This window comes from Rhinichthys klamathensis, unplaced genomic scaffold, assembly GCF_029890125.1.
Source record: "Rhinichthys klamathensis goyatoka isolate OS25496 unplaced genomic scaffold, OSU_Roscu_1.1 h1tg000103l_1, whole genome shotgun sequence".
In the NCBI taxonomy this organism is placed as follows: domain Eukaryota; kingdom Metazoa; phylum Chordata; class Actinopteri; order Cypriniformes; family Leuciscidae; genus Rhinichthys; species Rhinichthys klamathensis.
Window position 1 is genome coordinate 4,825,527 of NW_026606642.1, and position 21,954 is coordinate 4,847,480.

General features: G+C 37.1%; 2 protein-coding genes across 3 annotated transcripts in view; both read right to left on the bottom strand.

Moving 5' to 3' along the window:
* Window positions 1–2,513: 2,513 nt before the first annotated feature.
* On the bottom strand, window positions 2,514–3,796 carry LOC130086926 (ribonuclease-like 3). Of its 2 annotated transcripts, none has more exons than XM_056253167.1 (2): window positions 3,582–3,796; window positions 2,514–3,253 (listed from the first exon to the last, which is right to left on the bottom strand). In XM_056253167.1, the coding sequence occupies exon 2, from the start codon at window positions 3,248–3,250 to the stop codon at window positions 2,795–2,797; it is 456 nt and encodes a 151-aa protein (XP_056109142.1). In that variant the 5' UTR covers window positions 3,251–3,253; window positions 3,582–3,796; the 3' UTR covers window positions 2,514–2,794. The 2 variants fall into 2 exon arrangements, with proteins under 2 accessions (XP_056109142.1, XP_056109141.1); XM_056253166.1 differs by having other exon boundaries at window positions 2,514–3,256.
* A 5,152-nt stretch (window positions 3,797–8,948) lies between these two features.
* Window positions 8,949–21,954, bottom strand: part of LOC130086911 (uncharacterized) — a 255,212-nt gene continuing 242,206 nt past the window's right edge. Inside the window, exons 2-4 of the mRNA XM_056253140.1 lie at window positions 12,721–13,065; window positions 12,297–12,442; window positions 8,949–9,629 (exon numbers count right to left, since the gene is read on the bottom strand). Of these exons, the coding sequence (XP_056109115.1) occupies window positions 9,615–9,629; window positions 12,297–12,442; window positions 12,721–13,065 (506 nt within the window). The 3' untranslated portion in view covers window positions 8,949–9,614. The remainder of the gene's footprint in view (window positions 9,630–12,296; window positions 12,443–12,720; window positions 13,066–21,954) is intronic.

Genomic DNA, 21,954 nt, shown 5'->3' on the forward strand with positions numbered 1-21,954 from the left:
ACCTCCTATGTTAGGTGTAGGCAATCCTAATCATAGAGCAAACATAAGTTGTTGTTGTTGCTGAAAACGTCTTTAGTCTGTGCAGTCGGTCAATGTTGAGGTGAATTGATGACTGGCGAAGCCCTGAGCGTATAATAACATTGCGGATGGTTTTACATTGAAGTTGGTTGAAAGCCATGTGCAAGTCATCTGTAAAAGGGTGCTATATGCGTGGGCAGAAAACGCCGAAGGACGACGTGACAAAACGGCCTTATATGACACTCTGAGATGAGAACGGGTTGGTATTTTATGTGCCAAAAACAATTGTTTAATCATTTCTCCCTCACACTCTCCCCTTACAAAAAAAGATTCACTTTATTAAGTATCCTTAAGTAAAGTTCAAGTATATTTTTGTAGTAAGTATTGTAAAACCTAACAGTTACTTTAAGGGTAGGCATTTTTGATTACACAACTAGTTTACAACTACGTTTTTTGATTGTACTGCAACTATATTACAGGCGAACTGATAGGTATTCTGATAGTTTACAAGTCAAATACTTGTAGCACATGTTTCATAAATTGCAGTGAGCACACTAACAGAGACTTGCACGAAGAAGAGCACACCACTGAAAGATATCATTATACATTGTTCTATCATTAATGTTACGTTGAGGCAGGAATGCTGAGAGTGAATCCAATTGCAAGCACTTTATTAATTAAATAAACAGGAAATCCAGACAGAACAAGGAACTCAGAACAAAAACAGGAACATGGAAACCGCTATAAGCAACAACATCAAACAACGACCGACAAACACCAACTGAAGAACATGGGTATAAATACACAGGCAAACAAGCTAAACAAGATAACAAGGGGGCGTGGCTAATCAGAAACACATGGGGAGACTAATCAACAAAACGGGGAACAGCTGAACATGAAGACAGGGAAACACATGACAGACAAGAACAAGGAACAAAACACAAAACCCACACCGTGACAATTAACATTACATTGTTAAACTTAAAAGAAATTATTTTTTATTATTTTTTAATAAATAATGTTTTGCACTTGAAACAACGTCAGAGTTTAAACAACTGCATAAGATAAGAAAGACACGCAATCGAATCGAAACAATAGCAAAGTATGAAGATATATGAGAAAAAATATTTAATGTCCCTGAATTCCTCTGTATTCATATCTTGGGTGTCTCTCCCCACATTTAATTTACAAATAACCATAAGGAAAGGCTTGTTACTTATAAACAGGTTTCTGTATAAGGAAAAATATTTTAAACGCTTACAATTTAAAAGCATGTGGATCTATTGTAAGAACGATATGTTCCTGACGCCTGTTCCTTCACTAATACAACCCACGGGGAATTTACATATCACATGACATGAACAGGTGATCTACACAAACACCCCAGTGCACAGCGCCATCCAGTGGTCATCAAGTAATCATTACATTTGGTTCCTTCATTCACTGTTGTCCATCAGTATCAGTAACTCACGTGACCTTTAAACACTGGACAGTACAAACATGACCTTGGCCAATTTAACTGGTTGACGGGAATTTCATCGCCCTTATTTGTACGTTATATGGGTAAATGTTTCATCATGATGTATTGGCGTATGGATAACTTAACTGACTTCTGAACCTATGGAAGTCAGTTAAGGTATCGTTGGACCCAAAAGTGTTGCAGTGACGACTACGAAAGCAATGCTGCACAATATTGTGGTGTCAGCAAAGAAGGAGGTTGTGGAAGAGGAAGTTTTGATGGAACAGACTTGTGCAAATAGCAACATCTGTGAACCAATATCATGAAGTATACAGAGAAAAAAAGTTAATTGATATTTATCTTTAAAACGGTTCTGTTGAGATGCATGTCAATCAAGCAGACGAGTTTAAGGGTAATAGAGAAGTTTTATTGAGGATTACAGACGGGTGGAAAAACACAAAACTGCACCTTTCTTCCCTCATTTTGCTCATTCGGTAGTTCTTTCCAACCCGATCTCACGGCAATTCGTACAAATTTTATGCGGTGGCTAATTCGTAACAATGCGTACGACCTCACTCTTAAGAATTAGTAAGATTTTTGCAAAATCGTACATATTTTACTAGTTGCCCAATTCAAATGAATTCGTATGAATGACCTACCCCTGACCCCGCCCCTAAATCTACCCATCACGTGGGTTTAGACAAATCGTACAAAAATTCTTACGAATTAGCCACCTTTTAATCAATTCGTACAAATTCGTACGAATTGTTCTTTCAATGCTCAAAAGTGTTAACTAAGTGCTTAAAGGGCATCATTTACTCACCCTCAAGTTGTTGCAAACCTGTATGAGTTTCTTTCTTCTGCTGAACACAAAGGACGATATTTTGAAGAACGATTGGAACTTTGGCACCACTGAATTCCATAGTAGAAAAAAAAAATACAAGTCAATGGTGCCAAAGTTCCAATTGTTCTTCAAAATATCTTCCTTTGTGTTCAGCAGAAGAAAGAAACTCATACAGGTTTGCAACAACTTGAGGGTGAGTAAATGATGACAGAATTTTCATTTTTGGGTGGAGTCTCCCTTTAACATTTCATTAGACTAGCTGAATCTTGCACATGATCTTACACACAGAAACATGCACGAAGAAGTGCAGAATACCGTATAACACCAACGTAAAGAAATAAATTTATTTTTAGCATTAAGCTTATTTAGGGTAAAAACAGACTTGTGAAATGAGAGACAGTGAAGTTCTAACAAAAAGGATGGAAAAGGAGAGTGAACAAATGTTTGGGAAATAAAGCTCTGTAAGGTTTTTTTCAGCCTATCTTCTTTGTATTAGTTATGCCTTCTTCATAATGTACAGGCCAGCCTTCTGCACAGCCCAACACAACGTAACGAGTCGACTTCTTCCCCGTACGATATTCACATCTTGGGGGTCTCTCCCCACTTTGTAATTTGCAGGTGATCACAGGAAAAGGCTGGTTGCTCTTAAACAGGTTACCGCCCTGTGGAGTTCCTCCTCTGCCACAAACTGCTTTAATATTATTTGAATTAGCTTGTATGAAGGTGTTGACAGGTTTGCAGCCATCGTCAGCTCCAGTGATGCCTCTCTTTCTCATTTCACTTGTACACTTCTGCTCACTCATATCAGGACCGAAATGCTGATTGAGGAACTTTTGATAGCGTGGCTTTATATGTGGTGGTTGAGCATGAGTGGAGAACGACACACACAAGACCAGCATCAGAATCACAGCAGACTGATGAATCTCCATGACCTGCTGAACAACACACACATCAAAACACCTTTACTGACATTTGACTTATAAAGCAGTTTGGTGCTTTTGAATGTACTTTGTTTTCCATCTGAACCAAGACACATTTCTTGCATTTCTTATACTCGCTCAGAAAAGTTCTAAAGTTTTACAAACCCCAGAAAATAAATGTGCCCGCAGAAAAACACATTCTCAATGTATGTTGCATGCTTTTTTTTATACGTATTTCTCAATGCTTTAAAGATTATTGATTGACCATCTTTTTCCAAAAAAAAAAAAAAAAGACATGTAACAAAAAATATTAAATGAGCTCAAGGTAACTGATACTCACACAGGTTGCAGTCTATAGTCTGGGATAGTAAACCTCTGGTCTGTATTACGATGACCTTCTCAAAGTCCAAGCGAATGCAGTCAGGCTTAATCTTGGGGTTAGATGAATCTTCAGGTAGATTATCTACAGATCTCGAAGCTATCAGTCATCAGTTGGAAACAGGCTCCTCAACATCTGTGATGTGTATCAGATCTCAGGAGAATGATCAAGCAGACACAGAGACGGTGTAATAACATTCTCAAGTATATTAAAGAGGGGTCATATTTATACACAAGATAAAGCAGAATCACCCATGATGTCCAGACCATCCAATCATAGCACTCAAAGTTCAACCCTACCATATATAGCATATTAAGAAATATAATAACAACGGTTAAATGTTTAAATGTATGTGCGTGTCTTGAGTTCCCGTTTGTGTGCGAGTGTATAAGTGTGTCCAAGCCCTTGTCCATGATGTACACATAACATAACGAAAAGAAGTTACACAAGGACAGCCTTACACAAGAATTGTCAAAAGTGGAGCCTAAGAAATAAGAAAGTATTAACACTTGGTGTCACAACACTGGCTTTACAATGTCCCGGTCCACTCATGATTTGAATGAGCATTCAATCGTGTGCAGAGATGTAACAAAGTAGAACTACTTCACTGCTGTACTTAAGTACTAAAAGGCTGTATCTGTACTCTAGTAGAGTATTATTTTTTCTCCTACTTCCACTTTTACTTCAGTCCATCTTTTCGATGAGTTTAATACTTTTACTCCGATACATTTTTTATGTGCTACATCGTTACTTGTTACAATTATAAAAATGTTACGAATCATTCCAAACCCATATAATCACTGCCAGAGCGGTAGATGGCTCTGTCACCAGGTTTAATGAAGCTGGCTCATGAGGGAATCAAGCGATCAAGAAGACCGCGCGTGCTCCTGTTCTGCCTTTCGCTCTGCTGCCTGCCTCCATTGAGAACAATTGAGATTTGTTAGTTTGTTTCGAAATGGAAGAACCAGAAACACCACCTTCAACTTCGAGTGATCGTGGCGGTGAGGAAGGAGACCCCTGGCCCTACTTAGAGTCCATGTTTTCATTTGTCGGAGTGAAAGACAATTCATATAGAAGGTTCGAGGACGCCGGCGCACTGAATCGTTCTTTGTTTAAATAGTTCAAAGTTACTATTAGATTTAATGTTATTACCTTGACAAACTATACATCATTAAAAAGATATAAGACTCAAGTTTCAGTATTTGACCACTATTTTATTCTCAGAAACTTATAGTGACAATCATGTCTTAATTTGTGTCAGGAGTTATGTAATCAAAAAATGAGTCGATAGGCTACCTTTAATATGAATTGTGAGCGTCAGCCGTTCCCATAAAAAAAAAAAAAACTCCTGTGAGATCGTCATGACAAAACAACGTCCTTCATGGCTTTTAGCTTGTGCAGATTTGGACAAATAGGCCCATTGATAGATTTCCATAGGTTTCCGTCAGATTTCTATAGAGAGGAATAATATTTATTGAATTTATACCCAAAATGCACCGATGCCTGTGTGTGCAGTGATCACTTCGTCAAAGGGGAGTTAATACAACTTAAGTGGCTATGTTTGTGTAACGTGTAACGTTTCCGAACTTTGTAAAGTCAAAGTATGTGTGTAAGAAGAGGTAGTTGCTGATATCTACCGCCTCGTTGGCATGAAAACCTTTCAATTCAGTTGAAAAATCGCTCCTCTTCATAACGTAAGGATTACGTCCAACATATGTTTGATTTTTTGTTTATATCTTTCTCTTGTAATAGCGTGTAAAGTAGTACAGTGCGGACTTTCCTCCATCTCGTCCATTGCGCTCTTCACTCCCTGCCCTCCATCTGAATTTCGCGCGTCATCATAATCACGTGACAGAAACCCAGCTATACTTGTACTTTTACTTTCAGTACTTGAGTAGTAAATTTTAAAATAAACTACTTTCAATACTTAAGTACAATTTTTTTTTAAATACTTTTGTACTTCCACTTAAGTGTTCTACTCAAGTCACTTTTTTGAGAGAGCACTTGTACTTTTACTCAAGTCTGGGTCTCTAGTACTTTATACATCTCTGATCGTGTGACACATGAAGAGTTTCATAGTGATGTACTTCTCTGATGAAGATTAAGAGATAATAACCAAAGATTAGATCAACAGTCCACACTATTGCTAAAGTGGTAGATTCAGAGAACTGCTGGAGGAAAATAACTAAATTTGTCTTTAAAGTGAATTGGCCCAACAAGGGTAAAAAAGAACAAACTGGATTAATTTAAACTATATAATAAGGCAGTGGCTATATTTGCACTAAGTACAAATAGATGCTATTTAAACTGAATGGGAAAATAGCATATCACTGTAAAAAGTGAACATGTGCAGATGTTGCTTTAAGGAGGTATTTCTAGCTGATTCTACCTACACATTCTAATTTTGTTGTTGTAAACCTAGAAGGCAATGTTCAGTGTGAATGTCCTGCTTACCTCTGTTCACTTTATCTTTGCGTCAGACTGCAGTGGAATGGAGCCAAAGGGAATATTTGAGAAACAGTTTAGTCTGAGCAGTGAGCTGCTTGTTTGTTGTTGGTAGTTTACCTTATCTGTTAAACACGCAGAGACAGGGAATGTGCACATTCATTCTGATCCTACTTTAATGGAAATAATCTATGCTTGGCATGCAGAAATAGTAGTTGCATGTGCTATATGCGTAAGAAAGAAACTGCATGTCAAACCTCATACATTATACAGTAATGACAAACTACAGTAGCCTACCTTTGTATGACAGCTTACTTATAGATTTCAAATTTCCAAAGCAGAGATGAAAAGAGAGAAAAATAGACCCTGTTTTAATAACTGACTCACGTGATTCCCACCAAGGAATGTCAACCAAGGAAATCGGATCTGTTAATGTGATGGCATGTGTGTACCAGTCCAGATTCACTCATGTTGGGGTGAGTCATAGACATCACCTCCTTAAATCACACACTTAAGCTTTTCATCGGAAGTTTTAGTTACTGGAGAAGTTTCAGGGACAGAAATGAAGGTAAATGAGATGTCCCACTAAATGTATTATATTTACAGATTGAAAAGTTTGATAGGAGCTCTGCTCAATGGAGTTATCTTGTGAAAAAGGAACACATTTCTCCCTCTCACATAAATATCAGAGAGATCAGAGAAGTCAGAGATTATTAATTACAATAATATAATATTTCTCCCAGTACTGTATCTTCAATCTGCACGATCAAGCAAGGCCTGTTTTTTTTTTCCATTTCACAACTTAAGGCATTCAGACGCTCAGTTAAAATGTGACCTCTCGCTTGCTTTGATCGGCTGCTTAAAAGCAATTATGAATTATGATTTTGGTCTGGTGACACAGTGCACACATTATTTAGAATCCTGTGACACAAACTGAATGAAGCACAAGATGAGATTCAGTCCATCCTCTTTCCTCTCAGTGGCGGGGGCGAAACGCTTACAGTTTACAGTTAATAAGAATAAAATATGTGTTTTTATAATTTGTTTTGAAGGCTCCTTTCACAGATGAAAAATTATATTTAAATTTTATGAAATCAGAAGTGTGCAATATTTGTAATTCTGTCATTCTAGTGTTCTGTGTACTGCGTGATTACGACTCAAATAACCAATTTCATGTTTTTATTTGATATTTATGGTTTGATTTTCCCACAATAATGTGAAATATATCTGCATATCAGACATACTCATGCACATTTTAAAGGTTTTGGCCACATCTGACATCTGTAGAAAGTCATTCACCCAGTGGAAACCTATACAAACTTAGAAGATATTTTGTTCCTGTATTTTTCTTTTATGGTATACGGATGTTGATGGAAAAAAATATGAGATGGGAGGAAAAATTAGGCTTTATGACAGCCTCACTGATCCAGCCGAACGAGAGGGTTTTTCATAGCAAGTGCGCCCTCTGGTGACCAGTGTGCGCCTCTCCACTTAGCCTACTGAGCTAAATTATTTATCCCAATTAACATTCTTTTAGCACTTTAGATTAAAATAGCCCTATTTTTACGAGCACAAAGTTCATCAACGAAAAATAAATGTAATAGTTGAAGATTTTATGTTGGACTAAAGACTAACTAGCAAGTTTGCTGACTAACAACACTGGCAACAATGGTTAAATCTGAGGTACAGGCTTAAGGAGTTTAGCATTTATTTGGATTGACACTTAAAATAAATTAGTCTCTATTGAGCCTATTTACATATTTAAAATGAGCACCATACAAAAGACACCATCCACCATCCAAAAAACGAACAAAATAACAAGAGTATTGCCAAAAGAAAGAACCAAAGTCAGCTTGCTGAAGGCTACACTGGCCAAATCATTTCCATCAAACAGTGATAATATTAAACATATCAAAAAAGCAAAATACAATAATGCCATGAGTTTAAAAAACAATCACACTCATAAAACCCCAGCTGAACACAATAGAACTGAAAGAGACACGAGATAATTGACAAACACAATATAATTCATGACCAAAACTGATTAAAAAAAACATAATAAAAAATTACATGGCTCTTCATCCTCCTAGTCACACACTGATAAAAATGATTTTGTGGTGAAGTAAATACTACAGAAAAAAACAATGTAATTTACATGAAAAAAGTTAGTTCAGGCAAGAATTAAAAAAAATAAGTAAATTCTATAGTAGTACTTAATTCAAGCGAGTAGAAATGAAAGCGTGAATATCAACTTAATAAAATTAAGTAAAAATTACTCAACTTTTCTGATACTGGTGTTCCCATCATGCACTGGGCCTTGAATAATTAATGAGGTTGATTTATCACTGTTTTCCAGCTCTATTTACACTATTTTATCATTGCTTTTGTTGTTAGGATTAGTAACTTGCCATTTTGTGACATTTGGAGTTCATTTTCAACTTAAAATGACACATTCAAATACAAAAACGATCCATCAAATGTTACCGTCATTGTGTATTGTGTACCAAGTATTGAGGTCTCAGCGTTCACACATACAACTTCTGAAATGAAGATATGGTGACACACTATATCTATCAAATTGTTTACGTAGTCTTAGACGTGTCTAAGTAAATCATATACTTAAAAAGTGAAATCTAAATCAATGTTGTATTGAGTGAAATGTATTACAAAGAAAAATTCAACCAAATAGATATTACTCAACCTTTTATTAGTTTAGTAAAAATTACTTAATTTCTTTAGTTACTTTCACTTAACTTAGTTAAGTAGAGTTTACTTAATTCTATGTGTGAAATTTACTCAAAAAATATTAGTGCAAAAACTTGCCTTGAAAAAATTAAGTAAATTTGACTTATTGTTTTTTTCAGTGCATGACAACAAATAACATGAAAGAACTAATCAGCACCTCATAAAATATCTGAATTTGACCATTTCAATTACTCATTTTTGCACATTTTAACAATGAAGATAAAGATATCTACCAAACGTATGAAGACATACTATGATTTAATTGCTATAAAAATGTCATTGTTTTAAACACACATTTGTGTTAAGTTTGTACTGTAACATTCCTCCTGACATTATCACACCAAGTATTTTCATACTCTAATGCACCAACTTTAAAATAAAATAAATGAATATGAATAAGCTGCACCAAGATAATCAAGGCAGGTTGTGGTTCTAGTATTGATTTCAAATATCAATAGTATTTCACAGAAATGTATGTGTCTCTTAATTTATCATTTAAATCACTAAAATAAACATACATCAAATTCGTTTTTAATGTCATATTTAAATTGGTAATAAGTGAAATTTGACTGGTATTGGCACTGACTATTGAAATCCTGGAATCGAGACACAATTACTCTGTGAGCGATGAGAGTTTCAGCTGATCTTCTCTCCATCATTTCCTAATTCTCTTCAGTGTCCCTTTCAATGAAAGTATCAAAATTATAAATGATGTTACATTGTTTTATTGGCTGCCTCAGTCTGAGTCTGATTGTAGGAATCCTCCTTTTCAAAGTAATGTCAGTCAGGTCACGTGGTGCGTTATCACAAGCCATCATCCTAGGAAAACAAAGATTCACAGATGGTTAAACATATCATGTTTTTTTGGACTTTTGGACATACCATGGACTTTTTCCGTGTTTTTCCGACAACCCAGAATGGAAATCGGGGTGGTGATGGTGCAGTGGATAAGACACATGCCTTTGGTGTGAGAGACCCGGGTTCGAATCCACTGTCCCTGAGCAAGACACTTAAAGGTGCAATGTGTAACATTTTTGAGTATCTATTAACAGAAATGCAATATGACATCCATAACTATGTGTTCAGTGGTGTATAAAGAACTTACTTAATAAGCCGTAATGTTTTTATTACCTTAGAATGAGGCATTTATATCTACATAGGCGCGGGAATCCCCTTCTATGAAGGTCGCCATCTTGTGACGTCATGTTTCTACCGTAGCCGAGAGCGAACAAACAGCGTTACAGAGCGCGTTTCGTCACTACATTGAAAGAGAAGCCGCAGGAAGCTAGAAGAAGCTAGTCATAAACACCGTGAGTAGTGACTTTTCCCTTGTCAGTGGTGTAAATATGTAGTTGGATTGTTTCATGTAACTTAATTCTTCTCCCTCGCTGTGTTATGGCTTTGCTATGTGGGGATAAATGTGCTGGTTAAGTTCGTGAGACAGCTGATTAGTAGGCTACTCTTGTCATTGACCGTAAAACAGTTACAGGAATCACCAACCCGTCGATCTTGGACGCATTTTAAGTCGATCGAGTTTCCAAAGTCAGAGAAAAAAGCCTATTGTGTGTAGTAAGTGGTGTCTAGGGGATGCGGAGGCGCGCGCGCTGTCACAATCACGTTATTTTTGCCGCACGCACCTTTGGGCTCATGCGGACGCGTCGAGTGTAAACAAGGCTTAACGCTTTAACCAGCTCAGCCACAGTAACAGCTCATATTAGCCAGCTAAACTTTTACTACCATGTTAGAAAAAATATACAGTTGCATAGTTTCATGTGGTTCTTCTCCCTCGCTGTATTATGGGTTTGCTATGTGGGGAGAATGTGCTGGTTACGTTCGTCAGACAATCAGCTGATTACTATTATTATATTATGTAAGGTGCATTGTGTAATATTTCTGAGGATCTATTGACAGAGATGCAATATAAAATCCATAACTATGTTTTCAGTGGTGTATAAAGACCTTAATGAACCGTTATGTTTTTATTACCTTAGAATGAGACATTTATATCTACATAGGCGCGGGAATCCCCGTCTATGAAGGTCTGAAGGTATGTTTCTACCGTAGCCGAAAGCGAACAAACAGCGCTAAAGAAACCTCATTGCTTGACTTACTACTCTCTGCTGCTGACTCAGACGACGACATATTTTGTCTTACGTCGGCCACCGTAGCTTCTCATTCGAGTTTGAAAACCGAGGGATAGGCCGCGAGTGACTTGGTGTTTGCAATTTGCAAGTTTCACCACTAGATGCCGCTAAAAATCCCACACTGCACCTTTAACCCCTAGTTGCTCCAGAGGCGTGCGACCTCTGACATATAGCAATTGTAAGTCGCTTTGGATAAAAGCGTCAGCTAAATGAATAAATGTAACTCCACCACAACTACATAAATGTCTCCACTAATCCAGAAACATCCAGGTTCATCTAAAAGTTGCAACTTCTTCCTGAGTCACGGAGGCGGGGAGCAGCAGCTCATTTGCATTTAAAGAAACACACACAAAAATGGGGCGTTTTTGCTCACACCCAAAAAGGTGCAAATTTGACCAGCTATAATAAATGATCTGTGGGGTATTTTGAGCTGAAATTTCTCAGACACATTCTGGGGACACCATATATATTTATATTACATCTGGTAAAAAGTGTACGTAATTTCACCTTTAAAGTAATACAATTGTAACTACATTTAGATATAGCTGACACTTTGATCCAAAGCGACTTACAATTGCTATATATGTCAGGTCATCATACTATAGACTTGAATTGTCTTTTGTTGTTTGTGGAATGTACAGAGGTTTTCTTTCCCTAAATATTAAATGGGCCTCATTTGTAAAATGCTGCGTAGAAACCGTTGTGCATTTGATCTAACGAGCGTTTATCAAATATGAATATGTGATTCAGAGAATGAACGCACGCATGCACAAACAACATAAGTAGGCCTTTCTTCCGAATGTGAAATTAAAAATTAAACATTTGTGCACCGCTGAATGACTTTTGTCTTGTTTTAACAATGTCTTGTAATAATGTCATTAACATATAAAAGAGCACCAGTCAACGTCAAAAACTTTTACTTGAGAACGGTGAGTAGCAAGATTTATTATATTTCCAAATACCTGCAGTTTTCTGACTCTCTGCCAGAAGAAAAAGTACATTTCCACTTCAGAAAGACTTTTTTTTCTAAATATGAACGTCGGTGTGGATTTTAGCGTATTACTCTAAGATGAAATCTGTGGCTACACACGTTTTATAAATGAGGCCCATTATCTTAAATTGAATCAAACCTTCTGTAATACATTAATACAAAATTATATTATGATTTCAACATCGCATCTAAAATTCTTGAACTGACCATTAAGAGTTATTTGTGTTTTTGATGATGTAATAATAATTAAAATGATTATTAAATATTAAAATCAAATGTAATCATACCACTGTTCTTTTATGCACAGTACATCTCTTATATCTTGTTAAATCAGCTGTATGTAATACTTACATTCAGTGGTACTGCTATATGTCTCTGTCTGCGACGGTAGTAAATCGCAGCCGCACCAGCAGCATAAACCAGCAGAACACCAACAACAACACCACCAAAAACAATTCCTGCTGCAGCTTCTGAAGACAGACCTGAACCTGGAACATCTACAGAGAAACAGACATGATTGTGAATGATAATCTATCCAGGACTTCATATTTTTTTAACTTTAGACCCTTCTATATTGATCATCAGCAGGAAACAGCAGCGTTAACTGGAAAACTAATATGCATTTTTCAAAGTATTTAGTTAATACCACTAGTCAAAGTGTTATTGGGCAAAGCTCAAAAAAAGACAACAATTCAACATTGAGGTGATTTAAAAATATGAACCTTTTTGTTTCATTCCTCAAAGGAAAATGCTAATGATTAACTTGTATTCTCACCAATGACAGTAAGATTGAATCTCTTCACTCTAGTGATGCTGAAGCTGCTGTTGTTGATGATGTTGATCTGTAGTTTATATTCTCCAGAGTCTGTGTTTGTGGTGTTCATGATGGTCAGAGATCCAGTCTGATGATCCAGCTTCAGTCTGTCTCTGAATCTCTCAGTGTCATTATTACACTGAACATCTGTACAGGTTTTATTTGGATTTCCAGTGATTTCAGCGATGAGAATATCATTAAAATACCACATCATCACATCATTTGGTTTTCTTGCTACAGGAGGATCAAAAGTAACAGATTCTCCCTCGTTTCTCTTCACTTCATCTCTTTCAGCAGCAGAAACACCTGAAACACAAACCAAACAGATGCTGGAGGATCTTTTGCTGAAAACAAACAAAAACTGCACAACATGAGAGAACTGTGAACATGACTTTGCATAAGCCCTTTCTTGACTCTCGATCTGAAAAGAAACATTTTGGTCTGTGCCTATGAACAGACATTAACAATGTGCTTTAAAAATATATAATCTGCATTTAAACGTTATTAAATGACTCACCTTGAACAGTAACATTGAAGATTGTTTCACTGCCACTGCTGCCAAAGATCTGTAGTTTATATTCTCCAGAGTCTGTGTTTCTGGTGTTCATGATGGTCAGAGATCCAGTCTGATGATCCAGCTTCAGTCTGTCTCTGAATCTCTCATTACACTGAACATCTGTACAGATAATGCTGAGATTCCCAGTGATGTGAGCAATTAGAGTGTCATTATAATACCATTTAATCTCTTCTTGTTGGTTTGTTTGAACACCAGTGTTTAGAGTTACTGAATCTCCCTCCATCACTGACACTCGGTCTGTATCAGCACCAGATGAATCTGAAGAAGAAACATAAGCTTAATTCAATTATACAATAGGGCTGTGGAAATGTTTTTCTACAGATCATTAAGATTTTAAGTCGACAAATATTTTTGGATTCTGAGATATTTGAACAACTATTACAAAAGCTGCAAACTTTCACTGATACAGAAGTAAACATACAATAGGAGACAGGGCTGTAAACGTCTTGATGTGCAGATAAAGGTATTTTGTACTTAATTTGCATTCTGGGAGACATCCATCTTCTGTTGGGCAGAACAAAATGAAAAAAAAAATTATATTCAAACAAAATGAGAAAAATTTGGTACATCTTCATCCTGTTGAAAGGTTTATCCAGCTGGTTCTTAATGCATCATGTTTCCTTCTGGAGTATCAGTGAAGGTTTGCAGCTTTTGTAATAGTTGTGTTTGAGTCCCTCGGGTGTCCTCAGTGTGAAAAGATGGATCTCATAATCATACAGTCACTGCTGGAAACGGTTTAAATATGCAAAAGATGCTGGAAAAAAAAAAATCTGAATAACATTAGGCAGTTTAGCCGTTCAGAACAAACAAGGGACTCCAGAACAACCATCATAAAACAAGAAAACAGTTGTGGATCATCCAGGTCGAACCACTTTTTCTTGTCTTGTGGACAATATGTATACATAATTTATGTAAAATATCTTATTCAGGACAGTGGGCTACTAATTTAAAAACGGATAATAGGCCTACAGTGCCGTGATGATCTACTAAATTATTGTTTTCTTGCTGTTTGAATCTCCGACGTAGACGTGTTTAGGCTACATTATATTTAATTAATTAGGCAGAACCTTTTGTCCAAAACAATTTAGGCTACATCACATTCTAGCAACTGTTGCATAAGAATACCAACATTTACTGACGGTTTGATGCCATGTTACGTATGTATACCAAGTTATAAACAAGTTTACAAGGACCCCTTTTTTACGGCACTAAATATGATTTCGGATGATTCCTTTGTGAATTCTGTGACAGTGTTAGCCTGTTGTTAGTAATTATGTCATACAATTTGTTACCATGACATAATCTCAATTCTCAACCCTATAATAATCCTGCTATAACTACAGCGCCTAATATTTGTGGTCACAGAAATCAATGCAACACCAGAAAATAGATTATAACAAATCTTAGTCTTACCATGGAGGAGTGAAATGAAGATCACCGAGAGCAAATTAAAGAGAAGCAACATTTTGCCCACAAAAAAAATGAATGGCTATTCATAAAAGTGTGTTGCTTTAACGGCGTAGGCCTACTTGTAAAACCAGTTAGTGAATCCTGACAGCCTGAATGGAAGGTAGAGCGTTGACGCAGTGAACGTTCTAATCTGCATATATGCAAATCATGTAACATGAATAATACGAGAGACTTAATACATAAAACCTGGTGGACCTGCACCTGCTGGTAGAACTACACAATAGCCTAAGCATTATAACTAACTGCAATATGCTTCTGTATTAATGTCATGGCTATTATGGAAGCTTGTTTTTCTGCCACGAAAAAAAAGAGAGTTAACTGTGACTATTTATCTCACAATTCAGAATTTTTTTCTCGCAATTGCTAGCTTAAAAATATAATTTGCGAAGTCATGATTGCGTGAAATAAACTCGCAATGCAAGAAAATATCAGACTTGTGAGGTGACTCACCTTTATTATTATTTTTATTCCATGATGTAAACAAGCTTCGATAAATAATAAATATCACATGAGTCCACACATTTACTAACTAAATAAAATTAACAATATGTAAAAATGTAAATGAGACAGGTTGTTGATGGTCAGATGGTCCTGTTAACAAAAGATAAAAGCATGTATCCCATGATAGTGCTCCAATGAGAAGCATTAAAACTACTTTTCTATCTATACATTTCTATTCTAACTCGTTTCTGTCTTCACTTGGAGAGGAATAAAGATGACTGAGTGAGTACCTTTACAAAACCACCTGACTCATGGTATATAACAAACGGGGAGGCCACACGCAAATTAAATTAATCAAAAAGTAAATTTATTAAGGTAATGAATAAATTAATCAAGCAAACAACATCAAAACAGAAAAAAAAAATACTACATAACAAATACTCAAAAACTCCTGCTGTTGGAAAGGCTTCAATGGACAACCACACTGGGGAAGAAGGAACTTTTTCAGTCGATTCATCGCCAACATCAACCACAGCTCGACTCTACCCTGCAAACACACAAAGAGAGAACACACAAAAACAAGACAAATGCCCCTGGGCAACAGGAAAACACAAATGAGGAATCAGAAGCTAGTCAGGATTGTAACAACACATACTGGTTGTCACTGACAACTTTACCAGGTGTGCTCAAGCATATGCAAACAAGAACAATAACAAGAAACAATATTCAATTATTTAATTCCATGCTTTGGACACTTTTGCACTGAAGAAACAGATCTGATGAGATGTGTAAGCTTAGCGTAAAGGCCCGTTCACACCAAGCACGATAACTATAAAGATAACGATAAAGATATAATTCTAAAAATCGTTCTCCATATTAAAGAATAACAGAGTTCACACCACAACTATAACGATAAAGATATGAGGAACGATATCGTTGGGATCACTTTCAGAACGATTTTTTTCCAGCTGTCGAAAGATAAAACACTGACAGCCAATCAGAATCCATTCTAATTTAAAGGTCTACTTTGAAACCGCAGCGCGGGCGCGCGCGTGCTTAGAATAAAAAGACCGTTATCAGTCGTTGGTGTGGACGCATATATAGTTATCTTTATCGTTATCTTTATAGTTATCGTGCTTGGTGTGAACGGGCCTTAAGTTCTGACAGGAAGACTCAATTGCTACATCATTTATTACCTTCTCATCAATCCAATCACGTTCTAATGCGTGAAGCATAAAAGATGCATACTTACACTCGTCTGAGTTTGCAGATCCTGACACTTACCACCATCCTCCCCACCTCCACCAAGACGGTCTTCCCTCCATCCTTCCTACCACCACCAGGATGGTCCCTCCCAATACCCCAAGGGGGGTCGGCTGCACCCCTGCCTTCATCTTCATGCAGAACCCGTAGCCTCGGATTGTGAGTTACGGACGGGGCCACGCCAAAGAACTTTATTGCATATATTGCTTGCTGGACTGTTAATAAAATGCACAATTGTACAGTATCTTCTCTACCGAGTCTTTCTGGTAGAAATGCTGATAAATGTGCTGCAAAAATGAAAGAAGCATAAGGAATTGCAAGTGAAGGCAACAAAAAAGTCTAGCAACGGGAAAACAAATGTAATCATCAATAGAAATCTTTTTTTTAAGGTTTATTAAGGTTAAGGTTATTTTTCAATAAGCTACCTAAAGCAAAACAACTAAAAAAAAACATTTTAATCTCTAATTTACTGGAAAAAAAATAAAGAAAATACAATAAAACTCAACTTTCCCTTCCCTAAATCAAAACAGCATGAAAAAGAGGAATATAGGCAATAAACGGCATGCATATATGTCCCTTTGTTGTTGTTGTTTTGTTTTTTTGTAATGCTGGTTGAAACTCTCTTCATAGTAACCACTAAGTTTGGTGATCTGAATGTTGTTATATGTAATGTATGTATACAGCTCTGGGAAAAAAATAAGAGACAATTGCAAAATTATCAGTTTCTCCAAGTTTTAATATTTATTGAGTGTTTTGTTAAAATGTATATTTTTGTTTTATTCTATAAACTACTGACAACATTTATCCCAAATTCCAAATAAAAATATTGTCATTTAGATCATTTATTTTAAGAAAACAACTACTGGTCAAAATAACAAAAAATATTGCTGTCAGATCTCGAATAATAGAAAGAAAATAACTTCATGTTCATTTTTAAACAACAAAATGTTTTAACTTTCATGCGTCTTGGCATGCTCTCCACCAGTCTTTCACATTGATGTTGGGTGACTTTATGCCACTCCTGGTGCAAACATTCAAGCAGTTTGGCTTTGTTTGATGGCTTGTGACCATCTATCTTCCTCTTGATCACGTTACAGAGAGGTTTTCAATGTGGTTCAGGTCTGGAGATTGCCCTGACCATGACAGGGTCTTGATCTAGTGGTGCTCCATTCACACCTTGATTGACCTGGCTGATATTTTTGCAGTGGTCTCTTAATTTTTTCCAGAGCTGTGTATATACCTAAAGGATTATTAGGAACACCTGTTGAATTTCTCATTAATCAAATTATCTAATCAACCAATCACATGGCAGTTGCTTCAATGCATTTAGGGGTGTGGTCCTGGTCAAGACAATCTCCTGAACTCCAAACTGAATGTCAGAATGGGAAAGAAAGGTGATTTAAGCAATTTTGAGCGTGGCATGGTTGTTGGTGCCAGACGGGCCGGTCTGAGTATTTCACAATCTGCTCAGTTACTGGGATTTTCACGCACAACCATTTCTAGGGTTTATAACGAATAGTGTGAAAAGGGAAAAACATCCAGTATGCGGCAGTCCTGTGGGCGAAAATGCCTTGTTGATGCTAGAGGTCAGAGGAGAATGGGCCGACTGATTCAAGCTGATAGAAGAGCAACTTTGACTGAAATAACCACTCGTTACAACCGAGGTATGCAGCAAAGCATTTGTGAAGCCACAACACGCACAACCTTGAGGCGGATGGGCTACAACAGCAGAAGACCCCACCGGGTACCACTCATCTCCACTACACATAGGAAAAAGAGGCTACAATTTGCAAGAGCTCAACAAAATTGGACAGTTGAAGACTGGAAAAATGTTGCTGGGCTGATGAGTCTCGATTTCTGTTGAGACATTCAGATGGTAGAGTCAGAATTTGGCGTAAACAGAATGAGAACATGGATCCATCATGCCTTGTTACCACTGTGTTCTTAACGATCCTTTAGGTGAGTGTATATATATCATCTGTGGAAGGCGTAGGAGCATAAAATGTTCATCTAATCATTGCATTCGGTCCGACTTCAATGACAGAATGGTTCCACCTACCTGTCAGCGTATATGTATTTCCATACCTCCATGCACCTGCTCTAACAAGGAGGCTGGCCACGTTACACTCACAGATGATAAAAGTCTTGCTAAAAGTCTTGCTAAAAATCTTGCTACTTGCTACAGGTAGATTGCTACAGCGACTTCAGCCAATGGAGACTCAAAGCAAATCTTCCAATAAGCCACATTTTTGTGGGTTTTAAATTGTTAATATCCAGAAAAACTCAACTTTCCATGTTGTACTTACACCATTAATATAACAAAGTACAGCTGATTTCATGCTTTGTAAACCATCAGGAGCCTTAAACTGTGTAAAATCTGTGTGTTCATCAGGTGTGTTTGGTGAGTCAGTCTCAGTGATGGAGGGAGATTCTGTTACTCTAAACTATCATACTCAAATACGTGAAGATGACTACATAATGTGGACATTTGGAGCTGAAAAGTCTCCCATAGCTAAAATGAAGGGGGGGAAAAATCAAATCTCCACATATGATGATGTTCCTGATGGGAGATTCAGAGACAGGCTGAAACTGGATGATCAAACTGGATCTCTGACCATCACAAACACCACAACTGAACATACTGGAGTTTATCAACTAGATAAATGGACTGAATATGACATCAAAAATATTCAATAATATTCAATGTATCTATAAATAGTGCGTAGAGATCATTTGTCCAGCCCCTTTAAATATCCTTTTTTTTTAAAGGAATATTCAGTACAAATTGTGTTCAATCAACAGGATTTGTGGGGTAATGTTGATTACCAAAAATATTGACATATAAAATATTTCCTTACTTTTTTTATTAAGCAAGACTCGAGGTTAAGCGCTTGTGTCAACACAAATTTTAGACTGCAGACTTTAGCCTACTTGTTAGATCCCGTGCGGACAGGCCCAGTTTTGAGTCCTGCTTAGAGCCGGGCAGTTTGAACGACAGGGGCTAAACCTGCACTGGCCTGACAGTGGAACAGTGCCTATTCATGGTTTTGATTAAAAACTTGATTAAAGCATTATGGCACTTAGTAGTTATTAATTTTGAGATATTAGCAAAACATTTTATCCTTTGCTGATGAAACAAAAGCCCTTTCAACTTGTAACAGTCTTGACCTGTCACAAGTTCCCCTTTGGTATGTAAAGCTACTACCTGACACTAGGGGGAGGTAGTGTGCTTATTGCTCTAGGATGTAAGGTAATGTTATATTTGGATATTAGTAAGGTAATGAAGATTTGTTTGAAGCTAACAGCATGGTGGATGGTGCCTGGAGTCCAGACTGGGAATCTATGGGATTTTCTGCTCAGTCAATGTAAGATGCTGGTGTTTTTTTTATGTTTTATTGGTGGCCTGTGTTGATTCACGTATGTTATGATGTTGATTTTTGTTTGCTTGTGGACTCTTTAGTCCTTCCTGATAATATACAGGAGGATTAATCATCAACAACAGTGTTTAACCCCAGGACACCTTACTTCTACCCTCCTTGTTATCCTCTGGGTCGATGTACAAGGAGAAAAGTCTGGTTACGCGCATGATTTGACAGATTAGATCGGCCTGATTCAGGCCACTTCATCACAAGACTTTCATGCACTTGAGAACAGCAGAAAGGACTTAGTCATTTCTGTCTATCCAGACAAGATAGATTCTGTACATAGTGTTGTTGATATGATTGTTTCCGTCTCGTCGCCGTCAGGAACCTGGGTGTGCTCTTGGATACCAATCTTACATTTGAAAGTCACGTGTCTGTCTAGTATCTGTAAAACTGCATTTTTTCATCTTAAAAGTATATCTAAGTCATATTATCTCAATGAAAAACGCAGAACAATTGGTTTATGCGTTCATGACATCAAGGATATATTATTGTAATGCTCTACTGGGTGGTTGTCCTGCACGTTTAATACATGAACTACAGCTGGTCCAAAACTCAGCAGCTCGAGTTCTTACCAGAACCAGGAGGTATGACCATATTAGCCCGGTTCTGTCAACACTGCATTGGCTCCCTATTAAACATCGTATCAATTTAAAAATATTGCTGATTACTTACAAAGCACTAAATGGTTTAGCTCCCCAGTACTTGAGCGATCTCTTAACGCATTATAGTCCTTTTATAATCCTTTTCCTATTTAGCACCAAAACTTTGAACAATCTTCCTTACATTGTCCGGGAAGCAGACACAGTCTGTCAAATATAGACTAAAAACACATCTCTTTGGCGTAGCATATCACATTATAGACTTCTATATTTCGATGTTAGGCTGCATAGTTTAGATCAGCCGGAGTCAGGAACACTTCCCATAAATCCTGATGTACTTGGTACATCATAAGAAGGATGGCATCAACGCTAATATTAGTCTCTCTGTTTATCCCGAGGTTTACCGCAGTCCGCCGGATCCAGGCCGTTTCCGGATCTGATGAAGGACCAGCGCCTCGACACGACGACAACGCAGCCCTGAACTGTCAACTACTCTTTCCACTGAAGGCCTCCTTCCCTTTACCTCTGTACTGATAAAACGTTGTCGTGATAGTTTCGATTCACGTGGCTACGTGGAAGCGATACAAATTATTTTGCAAATTTTATGCAAATGAGCGTCCGGATCGCATTAAACGTTTTCTGTTAGAACGGTGTTGTGTTAGCGGCCCCTAAGTTAAAAACTAATTATCGTTGCGACGGAAGTGAATCAATCCAAACTTACTTTAGCTAGACAATAACTTTACTCTAGAGCTGCTGTAAAGCCAAAACAATCTCTGTTACTTTAATTTCCGATTATCATTGTAAAGCTGCTTTGAAACAGTCCATATTGTTAAAAGGGCTATATAAATGAAGGTGACTTGACTTCTATTTTTGAAATGCTTCGTCTCTGGGTTTTTTTGTGTGTGACTTCCTATCATGTATTGCCGGTTGTATGTATTCTTCACATCATTCCTTTGTGAATTATACTCACTCTTGCATCTTACTAAGTATTTAGACTATCACAGACCGTAGCCGGTGGTTCCCTCCCTAATTTAAATCTTGTGGCAATTAGTCTGGGTTTGAATACTAGACAAATTGTTACAAACTGCTTAAAATTAACTAAGTTTTATTGATTTCCATGCACCTTCTAACTTCCTGCACTCCTTAAATTACAAATATCCTCATTCACCCAAGGTACTTGATGAATAGGGGCTAATGGAAAATATTTTTGTGGTAATCAACATTATTCCACAAATGCATTAAATTGAGATTAACTGTACTTAATATGCATTTTTGATACTTATTTATGGATTTATTTATGTCTACATTTGGATGTTTTTGAGGTGGTGGAAGAAAGTAGGCCCATCCAACCCAACTGTATCTTGTCTGTACACTGCCATAATCCACGTGTATCCGACTGCGATTTACTACAAGTTGTGCA